This window comes from Pezoporus flaviventris, unplaced genomic scaffold (assembly GCF_033815535.1).
Source record: "Pezoporus flaviventris isolate CSIRO_AGI_PZ_B2104156 unplaced genomic scaffold, CSIRO_AGI_Pfla_v1 ptg000044l, whole genome shotgun sequence".
NCBI classification, from domain to species: domain Eukaryota; kingdom Metazoa; phylum Chordata; class Aves; order Psittaciformes; family Psittacidae; genus Pezoporus; species Pezoporus flaviventris.
The window spans coordinates 24,556-43,933 of record NW_026892592.1 but is presented as its reverse complement, the minus strand read 5'-3'; the positions used below and the strand labels follow the sequence as shown (position 1 = coordinate 43,933).

Below are 19,378 nucleotides of genomic sequence, written 5' to 3'. Positions count from 1 at the left end.
ATGAGCTTGTCAGAAATGGCACTCCTCTCCCAGCAGATGTTGAAAAATTTGAGGGAATTCAGAGAGTGGCAGAACAAAAAAAAAAAAAATTAAAGGAGATGGAGAGTTTGATTTTGGAGGGAAAAGAAATCAACAGAGCTATTTATAATGCTGCCTGCACAAGGGTGGGTAGGAAAGGGTATTTTTTTTAAATGCTTTGACAGCTCAGCTAAGGGGAAGGGGCAAACCAGCCTCCAAAGGATGTTCACAGGAACACTGTAGAGGGGCTGGATAAGAGGGTGTAGATCTTGAGTGATGAAATACCATCCATCATGAGTGTCAGGGAAATAGTCGGTAATGGGTGAGTACAGGGAACAGTCACTTGTCCAGGTGAAAAACAATGCCTTGATAACAGAATCACAGAATCATTAGGGTTGGAAGGAATCTCTGGAGATCATCCAGCCCTCTGCCAAGCTGTTTTAAGGGGTGATGGAGGTGGTACTGATGGCAAGACCCCGCTCCTGCCTCTGCTCTTGGTGACAAACCCTGCTTGTATTTGCATCCATCATTTTACACAGAACATGGTGGTGGGGGTGGAAATCTTTGCTTTTACATCCAAAACCAAATGTGTTTGGTTACAAGAAAAAACCCACCATCTTTAAATTCAGGTCTTCAGGCCCAGAGGCTACAGATATCTGCCAGGCTGAGGTCCCCACAGAGCATGATGAAAGGCACTAGCCTGCTTCAAGGTGATGCATCCCCAGGGAAACGAAGAAACCTGCCCCTATTTCCAAACCACCTGGGTGATTTGCAGACTGGGAAGCGGCTCATGAACATGTTGATGTAGCATTACCTGTTCCTCAAGAAGCCCCGGCTACCAGCAGCGGCTCCTCCATCACAGGGCATCAGAGCAAAAGGGTTTCATGGGGGGACTTCGTGTTTCTCTATGCCTTGATCTGCAGAGGGAAGCTGCCTAATGTCGTCTTTGTCTCTCTGGTTGCTTTGCAGGACCTCTCACTCCAGGGCCAAGGCAGAGGCAGCTGTGACGGCGGCGCAGAAAGCTCAGGAGGAAGCACGGATCGCCAGGATCACTGCCAAAGAGTTTTCACCTTCCTTCCAGCACAGGGAAAATGGTCAGTGCATGTTGTCATGCCAGCCAGCCCCATGGATGTGGCTTTTGCCCTGTGCCACTCTCTACCTTGCTTAGCCATGCAGAGACCCAAAACCCCCAGAAATGAGCCCTACATGGAGGCTCCATCTGTGCTTGCAGCTCCTGTCCCTCACTTGGACTCTTGGGGTGGGAAACTGCCCTAAACCACCAGTTTTCAAAGGTATTAACACAAGGCTTTCAATATTCAGCACTTCCACCCTGTGCAGTCCTGTGGTTACAGGGATCTCCTCTTTTCACACCATTTTTTTTTAATTCATAGTCTTTGACAATTGCACGGAAAAAAAACCAGCAAGAGCTCTGAAAGCAAAATTCAAAGACAAATGATCCCAGAGGCAGTCACTGATTTTACCCCCATGGCTTTTATGGCTCCTGATTTCCCATGTATTGGTAGCTAATCCATCACTTGAGCATGCAAATCAATTGCAAAGGTGTTGGGGGAAATGTGTGTTTGAGGTTTGCCTGGTGGCTCTTCCTTCCATCCATCATCTTCGACATTTCTTGCTGGTTTGTCCTAATTTTTGCTCATTGACAAGAAGCTCAAGCTCAGCAAAGGCTCAGGGAGGAGGAAGCCAAAGCAAAGCCAAAGCAAAGCCATGGTCAGGCAGGGGTCTGCAGCCAGTGGGTACACGGGGTGGATTCACCCCACAAAGGCTGTGCCTATCTGGGAGTGAGAGGGAGTGAAAAGCTCCAAGTCCTCCCAGCAATAATTAACATAGCAATTAATCTAGTAATTAGTCTATGTGAATGGTTTTATTCAGAAGTTTTCTGCACTGAACCCTCATTAGGAGGTGCCTATCATTATTTTCTCCTCCTTCCAGATCTCTAACTGAAGATTACTCATTCGGTTTAATTGATCGAGGGCCTGGTGCTGGTGACTCATGTTGGTACTGTTTCCTCAGGACGGGGAAAAAGGGCCCATTTCATCTTTTGGACCAGCCAGCCCATGCACAAGTCCTCAACTCACCGTGGAAGTTGCAGGGGGAGGGGTGTCTGGGGGAATCCCATAGCTCAGCGGTAATGAGCCAGACAAGGTTTGAGGTCTGGGTCCAGCCAGGAACCTACCTGAGATGGGGTAGTGGGGGTGGAAAGCCCTCCTCCAGGACATGGCCACATGCAAATGGGCATTTCAGGGGCTCAAGCATCCCCCCAGCAGAGGATGCAGAGCCCCACACAGCTCTGTGCTATCTGGAAGAAGGTGCAGCTCTGTTCAAACACCCCTTGGCATTTCTCCTCCTGCAGAGGTCCAATTTGTATATCAAGATCTGAGCTTTTTCGCAGGGCTGTGCAGTCCCAGGGGCTTCTTCAGCCCTGAGGTATTCCTCATCTCCATTTCCTCTTGCCAAGAGACTTTGCTGGTTTTTAATCACCTCTTGAAAAGATATTTTTAGGTAATACATTTTTTACTAGCTTCTAGACCAGGATATGGTGCTTGACTTGTGTTGGGGCTTGTGTTTCTGGTGCTCATGTCTGGGTGGGCTGTGTGTGAGTGAAGAGGGGGGGAAGGAGTTTCCACTTAGAGCACATTAAAAAACAAACACACCATCCAAGATGTGTTGGGAAACCTGGGAGTGCCCATAGACCAAGTCAGGCAGATAATAGCTGTGAGAAGCTTCACCACCCCACAGACCCCGTAACCTCAGGCTGGGAGGAGCTGCAGCAGGGATGGGGTGAGCTGACACCACGCTGCATGTCCTTTCAGGGGCTATATGTGCCCACCTTGCACAGTGCTGCAGGTGCTGCCTGCCATCCCCTTTACACAGCAGCACAGGTGCTGGATGTGTCTACCTTACAAGGTTTCATGAGTTCTGTGTGCCTCTCACCTTCACAGCATCGCACCATCAGGCCCACAGGCATCCTGGCCCAAATCATCCTGGCCCAAATCATCCTTGCAACACAGCCCCTATTTAAACAGACAGACTCCAGACCTGTGGGCACTGGCTCCAGCAACCCCAGACATGCCACAGCAGTGCTGCAAGGCTTTTACCTGCAAAAGCCAAAAATATCCCTGCTCAGTAACCTGCATCACCCTCTCCCCTGTGGTTTTCCTTTTCTGCTGCAGGGATCTTCCACATACCCATCATGCTTGCTGTGGTTGTGCCTCCCTGGTCCTGGCTCTGCCAGATGACTGGTTGCAGCTGCCAGTGGGGTCAGCTGCTGCTGGTGGAGTGACTCCCCCAAGGTGACAATAGTATGTTGGTAGCAGAGGCAGGAGCTCAGCACTGCTCCCCAATCCCATATGTGGGTCCTCAGGGGCATGATGATGCTGCGGCCACGCGTGGCTGCCTCAGTCCTGCTGGAAATCCAGATTTGGTGCTCTGCATCCTCCTTCACGCTCTCACAACCGTTCTTCCAGGAACATCACATGCTCCATGACTAATTTTAGCTCAGAATAATTGTTGCACATCCTCGAGTGTCAAAAGCTGGCAAGATGGCACCATGCATCTGTTGAGTTCCTCTGCAAGGAAATGCCTGCATCCCTGTGGGGCTCCGGGGCTGGAGCGGCAGCCATGCCCCAGCATTGCTGCCCCTGCTCCTCCCCGAGCTACAGCCAGGGGCTGCAGAACTCAGGGAATTAACCCATGGGGAAGCAGAAGAGAACCTGCTCAGCTCATTGCAGGTCTGGGTGGGGAAGATTTAAGATGTGATGGTGCGTAATAACATGGGCCCTGGTGTGGGTCTCCAGGAGGATGCTGAAGCATCATTGGGCTTTCCTGCCTCTGTCATGGGGCTTGGGGAACCTGGGAAGATTGGGATCAGTGAGAAGGCACAGGAGCAGTGTGTGCAGTGAGGCTGTGGCTGGTTGTGATGTTAGAGATCAGCTTTGGGGTCATTGGAGCTGGAGGGAAGCTTTCAAGTCCCTGCAACTCCAGCAAGAGCCCTGGAGAACTGAACTGGGGAAGATCAGTTAAAGCCTGAAACAAACAGGGACACCCTAAGTCTTGGGTGTGCCCGTTCTGGTAGCTGGCTTTACACCTTTCTCATATGAAACCATTTATTCCTTCCCTGCCTCAGTTTCCCATCTGTGATATTGGAGGGTGGCTGAAACAGGAACATCTGAAAAACAGCCAAAAAAACAAGGCTGTATTTTTTGTCGAGATAGTTATTCTGTGTGAAGATGGAGGGGGTGAACTCCACCTTTCTCCTTCATGACTATTTCCCACAAGTACAAGTATTGCTTGGGGGCCCCAGATAGATCTCAGGAGATTCAGTCTCTGATTCGTAGAAAACTCCAGGAACAAACTTGCCAACAAAGTTTTCAAGCTGACAAGCAGGTATTCTTTATTGCGGCGCCGGGAGACACAGGGGATAGATCCTCCTAACGTGTGTCCCCGTATTGCTACACAAGCTGCCCTTATATAGTCCCTGGGCATACATACATATTCATGAGGCTACGTATGGATTACTTAATTTTCCAGAAAGTTCCCTGCATGCGTACAGAATTGTGGTGGTGGTCTCTGAGGGTCGTTTACTTCTTCTAACAATCTTCATCACTTCTGGCCACCTTTGGAGCACGCGCAGCAGATGCTTATACCAGCTTAATTGGTTCATTAGCACCAGAGACATAATAATCCTCCTGTCCTCCTACTTATCTCTCAGTTTAACTGTAGCCCATCCTGGACACCTGCCGTTACCAGATACTCCTTATCCCTGTGTCCTGTTCTTCTAGACTGTTTTTCTTAAAACTATGTCACAACTATAACGATTTATCTTGTACAAGAATTCTCAGTATGTTCTCTAGCTGTAGTCTACTTTTTTTTCTGTGTATCATGCACCTAAGTAATTTTCCATTACAAAGCCATCAAACTTAACACTACTTAAAACTGATTCCAAAGGTTTATATATTTCATTCTGTAATTTTGTGCTCCCCCTTGTCTCATCTCCCACAAACAGGAACACAGGGAACAGACTAAGACTGAAATATGAGTATTGACCCAAAACACACTTTTCTGTAGAAAATAATAAGACAAAAGACAGTCATTAAGAGATAATTTCCCATCAAGGAATTGCTTCAGTCGGAAATTTCCAAGCATCCTTGTTACTATTTACCTCCCGTGTGAGTGCTTCCATGGGGACATCCATCCCCACACTCCTGGCATTCCCTGTATGTATCCAGATCATAGTGTGGTGGGACACGGGGGCAGCTGCAGGAAAAGGAATGTCCCAGCAGCAGCAGCACCCCAAAAAGATGTGATAGAGAAAATTACTCAGGAAGATTGTAGAGAGTAGAACAGGAGCTTCAGTGCATTTACTTTTAAACCATGGTAAGAAATTGAGTTCTTTCTTTTTGAGACTCATTTCTTGTCTAGCCATAACAATTGCAATTAGGTGCATTTCAGGGGCATTAGGCAGTTAATATATTCATCAAATTATTCACGTAATTTAGCATGTCTTTAGATGGAACAACTATGCCTTGAGAGGGTAAAATGAGAATTAACACTATTAGCTTGTATCCCCTTGAAACACTTTGGTATTTCATCAATGATAAGTTGCAGCTTTTGTTAATTGTCCAGAGAAGCAACATGTTTTTTTGCCAGGTAGTCACCTTCAGCAGAAGACACTCCCCAAGTCCCTGTCCCCAGGGAGACATTGTCTGGGGTGTGCTCTGGGCTCAAAGGGGATGAACTGTATTCAGCACAGTGAAATAAGGATGAGAGTGTATATTGTACTCACATAGCCCTGAATGTGCTACCTTGTTCCTGCCTGAACACGTGAGGCATGCTTACCCGTGTGCTCTCCATCACATCCAGCAAAGAGGGCTGTGTGGGAAAATGTCCATGTCTAGGGCAGGAAAGCTGTTCAGTATATGGTTTGGGGGGGGGGGGGGGGGAGTTCTTAATGGGAGGCTTGCATATCTGCCCAGATGAGACCATCTTCCTGTGAAAACTTTGAGGTGAGATTCTTTACCTCTCAGCCGCAAAGCCAATGCATTTCCTGTACAGGGAGAGGTGTGAAGGCTGTGGGGTGATCCCAGTAGCGCCTAGAACACATGAGCATGAACCATGGGTTCATCTCAGATTTCCCTTTCATGCTTGCAGATTGGGAACTGATGGAAAAAGTTGGTCTCCAAAAATCATCTTAACATCCTTAGCAGGCTTAGAGTGACTGCATGCCATGTAGCAGTCTGTGCTGCTACAGCACAGGCTGCTTTCAAGCGGGGCTGCAAGCTGCCCATCCCTGCAACCTGCCAGGGAAAGCAGGGCTGTAGGCAGAGAACAGGTAGGGCACAGGGCTCCCAGCAGCTCTGAATTGTAAGCAACTTCCCCACCTTGCTGGGGCTGTGGTCCTTCACATATGTCCCCAAGCAAGCAGGGTGCTTACCGGCAGCATGGGTAGCGAGAACTGTTGGGGCTAAAGGAGCAGGTTTCTAAAAGTGGTTTCTAAAAGGCTTGGTAGCCCTTGGGTTAGCAGTGCTGGAGAATCACAACCATAGTGCAGAATGCTTCTGTCTTGACAATGCTGGCAGCTGATGCCAAACTATTTCCCATGCTGCAGAGCACCATGTTCTAGTAGAAGCAGCTGTTTATTGTGCTACACTGCTGTTGTCCTGAACTTGCCCTACGGTTCCCCTGCCATCCAACACTCTCAGCCCTATTCTTTGACATGAAAAACCTGGTGGGTGCCCACAGAATAGAAATAATCCTGTTGCATTTCTCCCTCTCTCTTTTCACTTAATGACTACCCAAAAAGGTCTTGAATGCCAGAGACCGAAGCACCAGAACTCGAGCGATGAAATTGAGGTCCTCTCCACCGGGACACCTCTCCAACAAGAGAGCCCTGAGTTGTACCGCAAAGGGACTACCCCGTCCGACCTGACTCCAGATGACAGCCCACTGCAGAGCTTCCCTGCCAGTCCCTCCTCCACACCACCCCTGGGTCCTTCCTGCGGGAACAAGAGCTCTCACTTCTCCAGGCAGGTCTCAATGGATGAAGAGAGGGGTGGGGAGATCCAGATGTTGCTGGAGGGACGTGGCGGGAATTACTTGCAACCCAACAGCTGGAGCGAAGAGAAGGTCAGTGGGACTCGTGGCATGAGAAGCGTGACACTGTGCAGCGGTCATCTGGGGTCAGCCTCCATCCCTGAAGAGTACAGAGGTCGGAGTGGAGGGCACAAGCATTCGGCCTCCAACCACAAGCAAAGAGAGAGGTGGACAGATTCCCCAGCCACAGTTTCATGGACTTCCCACCACAGGTCCCACAACCAGAGGTCCCACAACCACAGCTCAGGGAGCTCCAAACTGCTTGAGCTAGACGAGGAGAAGATGAGCAATTATGAGATGGAGATGAAGCCTCTCATGAGGATGGATTCTTATATGCAAGAAATTCATACCCAAAAAAGACACTATAGCAAAGGAGGACCCTGCAGGAGCATGGCTGATGACCACCGTGGGGAAGACCGGGGCTATGGGGTTCAGAGACTGAGGGCTAAGTCCCAGAACAAAGAGAATTTCAGGCCAGCTTCCTCTGCCGAGCCCACGGTGCAGAAACTGGAAAACCTGAGATTCGGGGACAAAGCTGAACCTCGGCTACTAAGGTGGGACTTAACCTTCTCACCTCCACAGAAATCTTTACCTGTTGCACTAGAATCTGAAGAAGACGACGGGGATGCTCTCAAATCCAGTACAGTAAGTAGGTGAAATTGTGTGTTGACATCTGGCTGAGAAGCTCAGTGCAGAGCTGTTGTGGTGGTGCAGTGGTGCAGAAAGGGAGGTTGCTCTGCCAGCAGAGCTGGCCTCCCAGTTATCGTGGGTTTGTGTCTTGAATCCCCACTCCTCCCTTCTCTATCCTGCATAATATCATGTGCTGGGAGGGTTTCTCTGCAGAATGTCTTGATGGGAGCAGCCAGTTTTTCACTGGAGGATGTGAGTAGCAAGTTTGAGTTTGTTTTGCAACCCAGCCCTGGAGCCAGCAATAAGAATACATGATTGGGTGATATGGTTTAGTGTGAGGTGTCCCTGCCCATGGCAGGGGGGGTGGAACTAGATGATCTTAAGGTCCTTTCCAACCCTAACTATTCTATGATTCTATGATTACTGGGATTTTGAGCATTCACCTGGTGGAAAAGCTGCAGGAGTCGGAAAGGTGTTGGTGATGCTGCTTTGTGGTTCAGTTATGGCAACAGAACTTCATGCTGGCCCAAGAGTGTGGCATGACCCTGTTGCAACATCAGTGCTTAAATCCTGGTAGCTGGGCACTGCACGAACCTACAGAGCCTCTCAGTTGCTCTGCTGCTATGTGATGGCACCAACTGCTGAAGCAGTGGCTTTGTTACCATGTTGTACCGGAGGCCTGACCCGGGCGGAGGAGGAAACCATGGTCACAGAGCAGGGGACATTGCAAAGTGGTTGTGTTCCTGAGTCGACCACTGCTTGGGTTTCTTGTACTGATCTGCATGATACTCAGGGGTTTTGGTGTGTGGATGTGAGCCAGGATCAGGTACAAGCCCCTCAATGGGGGGATGCAATGCAAAAGGGTCTTGGCAAACTGTAGACAAGAGGATGCAATTTGGGAAGGACACCTAGGAAGGGAAAGCAATGGGCAAGTACAGAAAGGGTAGTGGGTTATTGGAGCTCTGCAGATCAGTGGTAGAGAATATTACAGCCATCTATCAACTATACTATCTACATCTATACTATCTATATACTATACTATCACTCTACTGTGAAGAGCACAAGCAGGGGCATAGCTTGTGGGGCTCTTCATTTCGGGAGAGACAAGGTCATGTTGGGTGTTACCAACTGGCTGCTGGAGGTGCTCAGGCTAGGGAAGAGAAGACAGAGCGATCTTCAAACACATAAAGCAGCTGCTTGCAAAGTGGAAGGGAACAATCCATTCTCAATGAACAGAATTAATGGGCTTACATTCAAGCGTTAGTGGTAGGGGTTACCCATTAGCCATTACTAGTGAGTTGAGGGCTGTACTACATTGCATGGGGAGGCTGTGGTGGCAGGGAGGGAGGAGGTGGTCTAAGACCTGGTTGGACATCTGTAGCTCAGATGTAACTTGGTCAGAGCTAAACCTGCCTTGGGAAAAGGCTGAGATGTGTGATTTTCGGATCCTCTCCAGCCCTGTTTTTTGATGATTCCTGGACTTACATTGAGAGCAGCTTCCTCACTTGTTCTCCCCATTGGTTTGTTATTGCTAGGGGAGGTTATGGGAGTCTGAGGGGAGCAGTGGGGAAGCCACCACCAGTCCAAGCTACCCCTTGTTGAGTCAGTGCCCAACACAGGAGGGATCCTGTGCTTCTGGATGTCCCACATCCCAGGCCAGACCTACACAAGCAAAAGGAAAAATCTGTAACTCTCAGGTGGTGGTACATCAGGCTCTGGCAGAAGAAAGGAACTAAATCTCCCTGTCAGAGCAGCAGAAGATGATACTTGGTTGTTTGGAAGACAGGGATCATGAAACTGAAATGACATTTGTCAGTCATGATGAAAGTTTGGGCTAGAAAGCATCATGGTCTGTAGCGCATGATCACCATTGCCATCCCTACAGCATCCCTGCTCCTCCAGCTGCTGGCAGAGCAAAGATACAGACAAGGGATGAGAGAGAACAGGTGGGATAGAGGAGGGAGTGGGGACATCTGCAGCCTGTGAGCAGCCAGGATGCAGGAAGGACTAAACTACAGATCTGCCACAGTTTCCCTGCCATGGCTGTGGATAAATCCCCCCCCCCACCCCCACCCCCAGCCACAGCCCTGTAGCTTTCCAGCTTCCTATTCATCTTGCAAGCTTTGGCGCAGGCTCGAAAGCACTCACACAGCATTAAAGAAGAGGTGAACACAGTGTGTTTGTTGGTGGACTGCACTGTAGGACACATCTTGCCAGTCCAGAAAAAACATTGCTCCAAGAGAAGCCAGTCCAGAGCACACACCAATGAGCAAACCAGCAGGTGCTGAGGCCAGACTGGGCTGTCCTTCCCTGCTAGAGCAGATGCCTGTGAGAAATGACAGGCAGCATTAGGAGCCTGACAGGCTTTCAGAGGGGAAAAGCAGCAGCAGTAATTGCACAGACATCAACCTTGTTGAAGTCTGTGGGACTCACAGACGGTCCAGCACCTCTTATAACGTGACCTTGTGCGGCAGCAGGGAACTAGGAAAGACAAGGGTCCCAAAAGAAGGATGAAACCACCATTTCTCCTTGCTGAGAGCCACACATTCCTCAGGGAGATCACTGGCATGAGCAGTCCTGGTGTCTCTCCCCAGGCAGACCCCAGCCCTCACACTGGAGCCATCACACATAAACCTCCCACCCGGGGAGGAGGGCTTGAGCTGGAGGTAAATAGCCACTAATGCAACATAACATTAATGTTTCTTTCAAGTGAATCCCAGACGCTAACAAAGGGGCACAACCTGCATGGAAAAGCACACAGAAAAGCCAATAGGATGCACATCATACTTTTAAAGTGCTGTAGCTGTAAAGCAGCATGTTCAGTTTTCTCACATTCATAACTGAGGGTGGAACAGATGGTGAAGGTTTAAGAGGAAGCTAATATAATACAGAGGAAGGTATAATGCGTGGATTTAAATAACCTACAATGCTAGCAACAATTTGTTCTAGCAAGAGTTGTACTGTGCTAGCAGGGTTTTGTTCCAATGGCCTGGCAGAGAGGGGTGGTTGGACAGGAGTAGGGGATGGAGGTGTAGTAGGGGATGGAGGTGTAGGAGAGGAATGGGAGGTGCAGTGATTTGTGTTCCAACCTCTTGCCCAATGGCATAACCTTGCCTGTACCCAGCAGGACCTCAAAGCGTTTCATACTCCAGTGAGCATAGTGAGTCCCTGAGAAAGAGGAGGGGAAGGCTAAGGGGAAAGATTCATACCACAGATCCCACATCCACCTCTCTTGTTGCACACTCAGTGACACAGGGCACTCAGATGCTTAGTCCTGCAGAAAAAAAAACCCACTGCAACCTCACACTCCAGGTCTTAAGGCTCCCTAACTTCCCCAAATCCCTATTTCTCATGCTATCCTGAGACACCCCTCCTCTTTGGACTGCCAGCAGCTTGCCTCCAGCCCGCAGCTCGCCTCCAGCCCACAGCTCCCGGGAAGGGCTGGCTGTGCGCACGCATGTGCGTGCACATGTGTGTGCCCACGCTGTTTCAGCTTGCATAACAGCCTGCTTCCCTGTGATCCACAGCACTGCCATCTGTGAAGCTGTTCCCTGGAAAGGGCATTTCTCATCTCCCAGGCAGCTGGGCTGTTTCAGAAAGGTGCTGCCAATGAACGGGAAGGATGCTTTTAGCTGAGTAGGGTTATTTTTGCCCCACCTGGAGTATCACTGCACAGAGCTAAGGTCAACCTCACAGCTTAAGCTTGTTTTAAAAATAATATGCCAAAATGCATCACTACACATGTCATCAGTGAGGCTGGTGGGCTGGCTCAGTGTTGGAGCACCAGCTCCTGCTCTGAGAGCAAGTACACCTCTGGCAGGGCTCATGGGAGTGGGGTGGGGATGCAGATCTTGCAAAAATGCAGTCTTAAAATTATCACTGGTCTTGATTTCTGTCTTAGAAACAAGGCTGGATGGGCTGTAGAGTCCCTTGGAGTCTAACCCCTTGCAGTGTGTGCCCCGGTGGGGATGCAGACCTCTGTAGAGGAGTCAGACGTATAGATTGCTATATGAGCTATGGAAACATTGTTCTTAGTCATTTTTCACCAGTCCCATAAAAAAATGTTCACAGAACCCCCCTTCATTGGGGTTGCACATCAGGAATTGAAAATTGATCTTATAGAGGTCATTTTGTGAGGCCAGCGCTCAATAACATTGATGAAATTCTGCACTGGTGTTAGCTGTCAGGGGACTTAGGGGTTTCAGGGTCATCAAGCTCACACTACAGTCATACAAGTGCTTTAAAATTACATTTAAAGACATCTGAGCTTTCTGTGTCTCTGTGTGCACTGACCCCTGCACGCATAGAACAAACTCACATCAATTGTCAGTTTGGGCAGATGAAAACGGAAACTGACGCACCAGGAAGGGTTGGTGTTGTCAGATTAAGGGACTTTATGGGAACATCACCATCCTTTCTGGTCTTAAAGGCCCACGAGGCGCAAAGCTCAAGCCTGTGCCTGAATGCTTCAGAGGTTCCTAGAGCCTTTGAGAAGATCTAAAACGGCAAAGGAAAAAAGGAATTGCTGAGACACTGGAAAAGGAAAGAGGCTTTCTAAAATGCCAGCAACCCTTTTATCCGTCAGCACAAAGCGCATCACATTTTTAGGGATGGGGAAAAAAAACAAACCAGAAGAATACATCTCCTTTTCCACAGGTGCTGAACATCTGCAGCTTTTAAAAGGGAAAAGAAGTGGTTTAGGTACAGAGGCCCTCAACATGTTTGCAAGAAGGGCCAGTGTTCAGGCACAAATGGAGCCTGATTAATCCACTGTCCTCATTTAGCAGTAGCAAACATGGACATTTAGATGAAGACTTCTAGGGACGTGTTGTGGCCTCACTAAAGGCACCCTGGAGATGTGAGTAGGCTTGAAACTTGGCCCTTTAAAATCACCCTGTCTCATATAACTGAGAAAGCCCAATGGTAGGGCAGTAGCCAAAAAAACGCACCACAGCCACCCCTGACATTTTCTTCCATCGTCACATGCTGTCGGATAAAATCTCCATGCTCTTGGCCTTTTGCCAATGGTACTGCCTCTTACTGAAAACAAACCAGGGCAAACAGTTGCAGCAAATGGGACCTCAGAGAGACCCCCTTGCCACCTCCAGGTACCCGCTGGGGAGGCAAGGAGGGATTCCAGCAGCTGCAGCATCTTCCTTGCTTGCTTACTGCGCAAGGGGCATATTTTCCATCAATGTATTCTGAGAAGGTTCTGCTCTCACTGGGGAAAGTGAGGAGGAGGCAGCCAATCTGCAGCCAGTACAGCCTCTGCTGGAGCACACCGTGCAACCAGAGCTGGGCCAAGGGAGGGTACCAGGGCAGCAGCCTCAGCCTGGGCTTTGGTGGAGCAAGGTGGGGGAAATGGGGCATGGCACTCGCCCCAAAAATGGCACGGCACTTGCCCCAAAAATGGCGCCTCCTTGCTGATGTGGGTGATGGATGCTTCCTTATCCAGCAGCTATGGGATTATTTTTGAAGGGTCTGACCTCGAGGTGGAGTGTTTTCTTCAGAAAAGTTAGTTAACCCTTGTCGTGGTTTAAACCCAGTCAGGTAACTCGTTCGCTCACTTCCAGTGAGTGGTGCCGAGCTGACAACAATCGAGGTCCGTGTCAGTCTCCCCCGCCCCCCCCCCCCGCACCGGGGCTCTCCCCTTCCCCGCTCCCGGAGGAACGGGGAGGAGGATCGAGAGAGTGCAACTCCTACGGGTTGAGACAAGAACAGTCCAGCAACAAATCACCACCGCTACTATCAGCTAAAACAATGATAAGGGAAAATAACAAGGGAAGAGAATACGATACCACCGGCCAAGAAAGCGAGTTCCACCCGGAAGCCTGTGTCCTTTACTGGGCTGGGCCGGCCCTGTTGGCAGATCCTCTGGTGTTGACCAACCAGGTGGCCTTTGGTAAATGTGTATCCCAATGCTTGAAAGTTCCCCCACCCATCGCTCTCAGTGTAGTTTTTAACAGCCCATTGTACCGTTCGATTTTCCCAGAGGCTGGTGCATGGTAGGGGATGTGATATACCCACTCAATGCCATGCTCTTTGGCCCAAATATCTATAAGGTTATTCCGGAAATGAGTCCCATTGTCTGACTCAATTCTCTCTGGGGTGCCGTGTCGCCACAAAATCTGTTTCTCAAGGCCCAGGATAGTGTTCCGGGCAGTGGCATGGGGCACAGCGTATGTTTCCAGCCACCCGGTAGTTGCTTCCACCATGGTAAGCACATGGCGCTTGCCTTGGCGGGTTGGTGGCAGTGTGATATAGTCAATCTGCCAGGCCTCCCAATATTTATACTTCAACCATCGTCCTCCATACCAAAGAGGCTTTAACCGCTTGGCTTGTTTAATTGCAGCACATGTTTCACACTCATGAATAACCTGGGCAATAGTGTCCATTGTTAAGTCCACCCCTCGGTCACGGGCCCATCTATATGTTGCATCTCTGCCCTGATGGCCTGAAGTGTCATGGGCCCACCGGGCCAAAAATAATTCACCTTTATGTTGCCAATCTAAGTCCATCTGAGCCACTTCAATCTTAGCCGCTTTATCCACTTGTTGGTTGTTCTGGTGTTCCTCAGTGGCCCGACTCTTGGGTACATGGGCATCTACATGACGTACCTTCACCACCAGGTTCTGCACCCTGGCAGCAATATCTTTCCACAGTGCAGCAGCCCAGATGGGTTTACCTCTGCGTTGCCAGTTGCTCTGCTTCCATTGCTTCAACCACCCCCACAGGGCATTTGCCACCATCCATGAGTCAGTATAGAGATAAAGTACTGGCCACTTTTCTCGTTCAGCAATGTCCAGGGCCAGATGGATGGCTTTCACCTCTGCAAATTGACTCGATTCACCCTCTCCTTCAGCAGTTTCTGCAACTTGTCGTCCAGGACTCCATACAGCTGCCTTCCATCTCCGATGCTTTCCCACAATACGGCAAGAGCCATCAGTAAACAAGGCAAACTGCTTTTCACTTTCTGACAGTTTATTATATGGTGGGGCCTCTTCAGCGCGCACCACCTCCTCCTTTGGTGACATTCCGAAATCTTTGCCCTCTGGCCAGTCCATGATGACTTCTAGAATGCCTGGACGACTGGGATTTCCTATTCGAGTTCGTTGTGTAATTAGTGCAGCCCATTTACTCCATGTAGCATCAGTTGCATGATGTGTAGAGGAGACCCTGCCTTTGAACATCCAGCCCAGCACAGGCAGCCGGGGTGCCAGGAGGAGCTGTGCTTCAGTGCCAATCACTTCCGAAGCAGCTCGAACCCCTTCATAGGCTGCCAGTATCTCTTTCTCAGTTGGGGTATAGCTGGCCTCAGATCCTTTGTATCCCCGACTCCAAAAGCCGAGGGGTCGACCTCGAGTCTCTCCTGGAGCTTTCTGCCAGAGGCTCCAGGTAGGACCGTTCTCCCCAGCTGCAGTGTACAGTACATTTTTTACATCTGGCCCGGTCCGGACAGGTCCAAGGGCTACTGCATGAACTATCTCGCGTTTAATTTGCTCAAAGGCTTGTTGCTGCTCAGGGCCCCATTTAAAATCATTCTTCTTCCGGGTCACATGATAGAGAGGGCTTACAATCGAACTGTAATTTGGGATGTGCATTCTCCAGAACCCCACTGCACCCAAGAAAGCTTGCGTTTCTTTCTTATTAGTTGGTGGAGATATTGCTGTTATCTTGTTGATCACATCTGTGGGGATCTGTCTACGTCCATCTTGCCATTTTATTCACAAAAATTGAATCTCCTGTGCAGGTCCCTTGACCTTACTCCGTTTTATGGCAAAACCGGCTTTCAGCAGGATTTGGATTATTTTCCTCCCTTTCTCAAAGACTTCTTCCGCTGTATCGCCCCACACAATAATGTCATCAATGTATTGCAGGTGTTCTGGAGCTTGCCCCTATTCCAGTGCAGTCTGGATCAGTCCATGGCAAATGGTAGGGCTGTGTTTCCACCCCTGGGGCAGTCGGTTCCAAGTGAACTGGAAACCCCTCCAAGTAAAAGCTAACTGTGGCCTGCACTCTGCTGCCAAAGGAATTGAGAAAAATGCATTGGCAATATCAATCGTGGCATACCACTTGGCTGCCTTTGACTCTAGTTCATACTGAAGTTCTAGCATGTCCGGTACGGCAGCACTCAATGGTGGTGTGACTTCATTCAGGCCACGATAGTCTACTGTTAGTCTCCATTCTCCATTAGACTTTTGCACTGGCCATATGGGGCTATTGAAGGGTGAGCGGGTCCGGCTGATCACCCCCTGACTCTCCAGTCTACGGATCAACTGATGGATGGGAATCAGGGAGTCTCGGTTGGTGCGATATTGCCGCCGGTGCACTGTTGTGGTCGCAATTGGCACTTGTTGTTCTTCAACTTTCAGCAACCCCACAGCAGAGGGATCTTCTGAGAGACCAGGCAAGGTGGACAGCTGCTCAATTTCCTCAGTCTCCAAAGCAGCAATACCAAAAGCCCACCGGTACCCTTTTGGGTCTTTGAAGTACCCTCTCTTGAGGTAGTCTATGCCGAGAATGCATGGAGCCTCTGGACCAGTCACAATAGGGTGCTTTTGCCATTCCCTCCCAGTCAGGCTGATTTCAGCCTCCAGCACAGTCAACTCTTGGGATCCTCCTGTTACTCCTGAAATATAGATGGGTTCCACCCCTTGACAGCTTGATGGCATCAGGGTACACTGTGCACCGGTATCTACTAGAGCCTTATACTTCTGTGGGACTGATGTGCCAGGCCATCTGATCCACACAGTCCAGTAAATCCGATTGTCCCCTACCTCCACCCGGCTGGAGGCAGGGCCCCTCTAATGGTCGTCACAGCATTGGACACTTAAGTCGTGTTGAAAGGGATTATTCTTCATTATCACAGGAGCTGGAGTAAAATCAGCTCTTCCACTCCATCTGGGAAACTGCTCACCAGAGACTGAAGCCGTAGCTCTCATGGGATGATCAGTCTTGGCCCTTGCTCCCCTCTTCAGTTCACTCACCCGTTCCTCCAAAGCTGAAGTAGGTTTTCCATCCCACTTTGTCATGTCTTCTCCGTGATCCAGCAGGTAAAACCATAGGGTACCCCGTGGCGTATACCTTCTGTATCTCCTCTCTTGAACAATAGGACGCCTTTTGTTAATAGCTGAGACGTGTGTTGGTACACGTGAGGAGCTGGATAAATCAGATACATCGTCCCTCAATTTGTCGAGGTCCTGGGACAGTTTTTTCACAGCTGAGATGATGGAAGGGGTGAGATTGTCTTCGAACTCTCGGAGTTTATGAACCATTTCATCCACTGTTAGTGGTACTATGTCATTCCAGGTCCCTGTTGCCAATGAATGGGCATATGATGACGGTGCATTCCGTGTAAGTTTTCGCCACATGGGTCGTGTACATTCAACTTCATCTGGATCTATAGGTGTATCCCCGTTATTCGGCTTGATGTGATAGATTATCTCTACGATGGCCGATTCCCTCAGAGACTGGATGCCTTTGTCTATAGTAGTCCACTTGGCCGAACGACTCGTAACATCGTCCTTGTACGGAAACCTTTCTTTCACAGCTGCCAAGAGCCTCCTCCAAAGGCTGAGGGACTTTTTCTCTCTTGCGATTGCTTTGTCAATTCCCCCTTCTCTAGCAAGTGATCCCAGCTGCTTGGCTTCTGTACCTTCTAGTTCGTGACCATCGGCCCCATTGTCCCAGCATCGGAGTAACCAGGTGATGATGTGCTCCCCTGGTTGACGGGTAAAATCTTTTCGCATATTCCGCAGCTCGGTTGAGGTCCGAGGTCGAGAAGTTACCTCTTCTTCTTCTTCTTCGTCATGTGATGATGACTCCTGATCAGATTCTGGACCGGGCGGTGAATTCATTGGTTCTTCATCTCGCTTCACCCTTTTTGCCTCCTTTTTGCTTGTTCTCTTGCGTACAGGGGCAACTGATATTGGTACGAATTGGTCCTCTGGTTTGGCTGCAGTGATTATCACTGTGGTTTGAGTAGCGACTGTACTTGTTGCTGGGGGTGGTGTAGCTACCGTGCTTGGAGCTGGGGTAACCGCGCTGTCTGTTGCAGTTGAAGTTTGAGCAGCTGCTGTACTTGCCACTGGGGTAGCTGCGCAGTTCATTGCAGCCAAAGTTCGAGTAGCGACTGTCGCTTTGCCCTCAGATCCGCCAACATTCTTTTCCTTTTGAAGGTGCTGGATAGTGTTGAACAAGGCCCTGTAAGCATAGGCCAAGCCCCAGCACGTTGCCGTGATTTGTCCATCTCTGGTATGGCCAGAATGACCACACACCTCATTTAAGTGTTTTACTAATTCTTCTGGATTTTGCAGTTGTTCGGTAGTGAAATTCCAAAATACTGGAGGGGCCCACTGACCTAGATACTTGCCCATACTATCCCACACACCCTGCCACTCATGGCTGTCCAGCCTCAGGGAAAATCTCTCGGTCCTCCTACATCGTCGTTTGACCCCAGACAAGACCCAAACCTGAATCTGCTTAACTCTTGAAATCAGTAGTGGGCAAAAGACACTCTGTATGCGTGTTAGCATGGTGATTCCCATCACCATCAGCAAACAAGTCTCAACAGCATTAAAAGGCTATTCAAAAAATTCAAAACTCTCAAATGTAAATGGTCTGGGGGGACGACTAGGAGGGTAAAAGGATGTCTCCTTCACAGGTTGAGCACCTGAGGAGGAGAAAAAAGATGTGTAATTGCTAAGCACCTCCATCATATACCTCCCAAAGTATAAAGGTGGTGACCACACTGGGAACATAAGCCAGATCAGTTTCATGATCAATGATTCTATTGTATTACAAGTCATTACCATAAAGTACAATGGGATAAAAACCTTAGCCCAAGCCCCACACTTGAAAAACACTAATACAGCAAATACCGGATGGATGTAAGATATGATGTACTGAAACTGTGAGATCAAGAGGAAAAACCTTGAGAGCCAATAAATCAGCATTGTGACGAGTGACTATCAATCCAGTCAGATCTGTTCTTATCTCAACCCCTCGTGCCCCACGTTGGGCGCCAAAAAGAACTGTCGTGGTTTAAACCCAGTCAGGTAACTCGTTCGCTCACTTCCAGTGAGTGGTGCCGAGCTGACAACAATCGAGGTCCGTGTCAGTCTCCCCCGCCCCCCCCCCCTGCACCGGGGCTCTCCCCTTCCCCGCTCCCGGAGGAACGGGGAGGAGGATCGAGAGAGTGCAACTCCTACGGGTTGAGACAAGAACAGTCCAGCAACAAATCACCACCGCTACTATCAGCTAAAACAATGATAAGGGAAAATAACAAGGGAAGAGAATACGATACCACCGGCCAAGAAAGCGAGTTCCACCCGGAAGCCTGTGTCCTTCCGGGTAACTCCCAGTTACCCCCCACCCCGGGCATGACGTGCTGTGGTATGGAATACCTCCCCGGCTAGCCCGGGTCAGGCGCCCCGTCTCTGCTTCCTCACAGCTTCCCCTCCTCCCTGGCAGAGCATGAGCCTCACAGAGTCCTTGGTCAGGGTAAACATCACTTAGCAACAACCGAAAACATCGGCTTCACCAACACTGTTCTCAAACTAGAAGTCAAAACACAGCACTGCACCAGTTAAGACAAAGGAAAAAACATGACTGCTACTGC

General features: G+C 49.5%; 1 protein-coding gene across 5 annotated transcripts in view; it reads left to right on the top strand.

The window, feature by feature from the left end:
* The window catches only part of LOC133276331 (junctophilin-3), a 60,772-nt gene that overhangs the window by 33,348 nt on the left and 8,046 nt on the right, over positions 1 to 19,378 (top strand). For 2 of the 5 annotated variants that reach the window (XR_009745827.1, XM_061467053.1), the window contains exons 3-4: positions 988 to 1,112; positions 6,839 to 7,773. The exons of 1 other annotated variant lie outside the window; for it this stretch is intronic. Coding sequence is in view for 3 of the 4 variants with exons in the window: in XM_061467053.1 (XP_061323037.1) it covers positions 988 to 1,112; positions 6,839 to 7,773 (1,060 nt within the window). In the remaining variant the exon portion in view is untranslated. Of the gene's footprint in view, positions 1 to 987; positions 1,113 to 6,838; positions 7,774 to 19,378 lie in introns of those variants that run through there. 2 more of the 5 variants (XM_061467054.1, XM_061467056.1) reach the window with 2 other exon arrangements.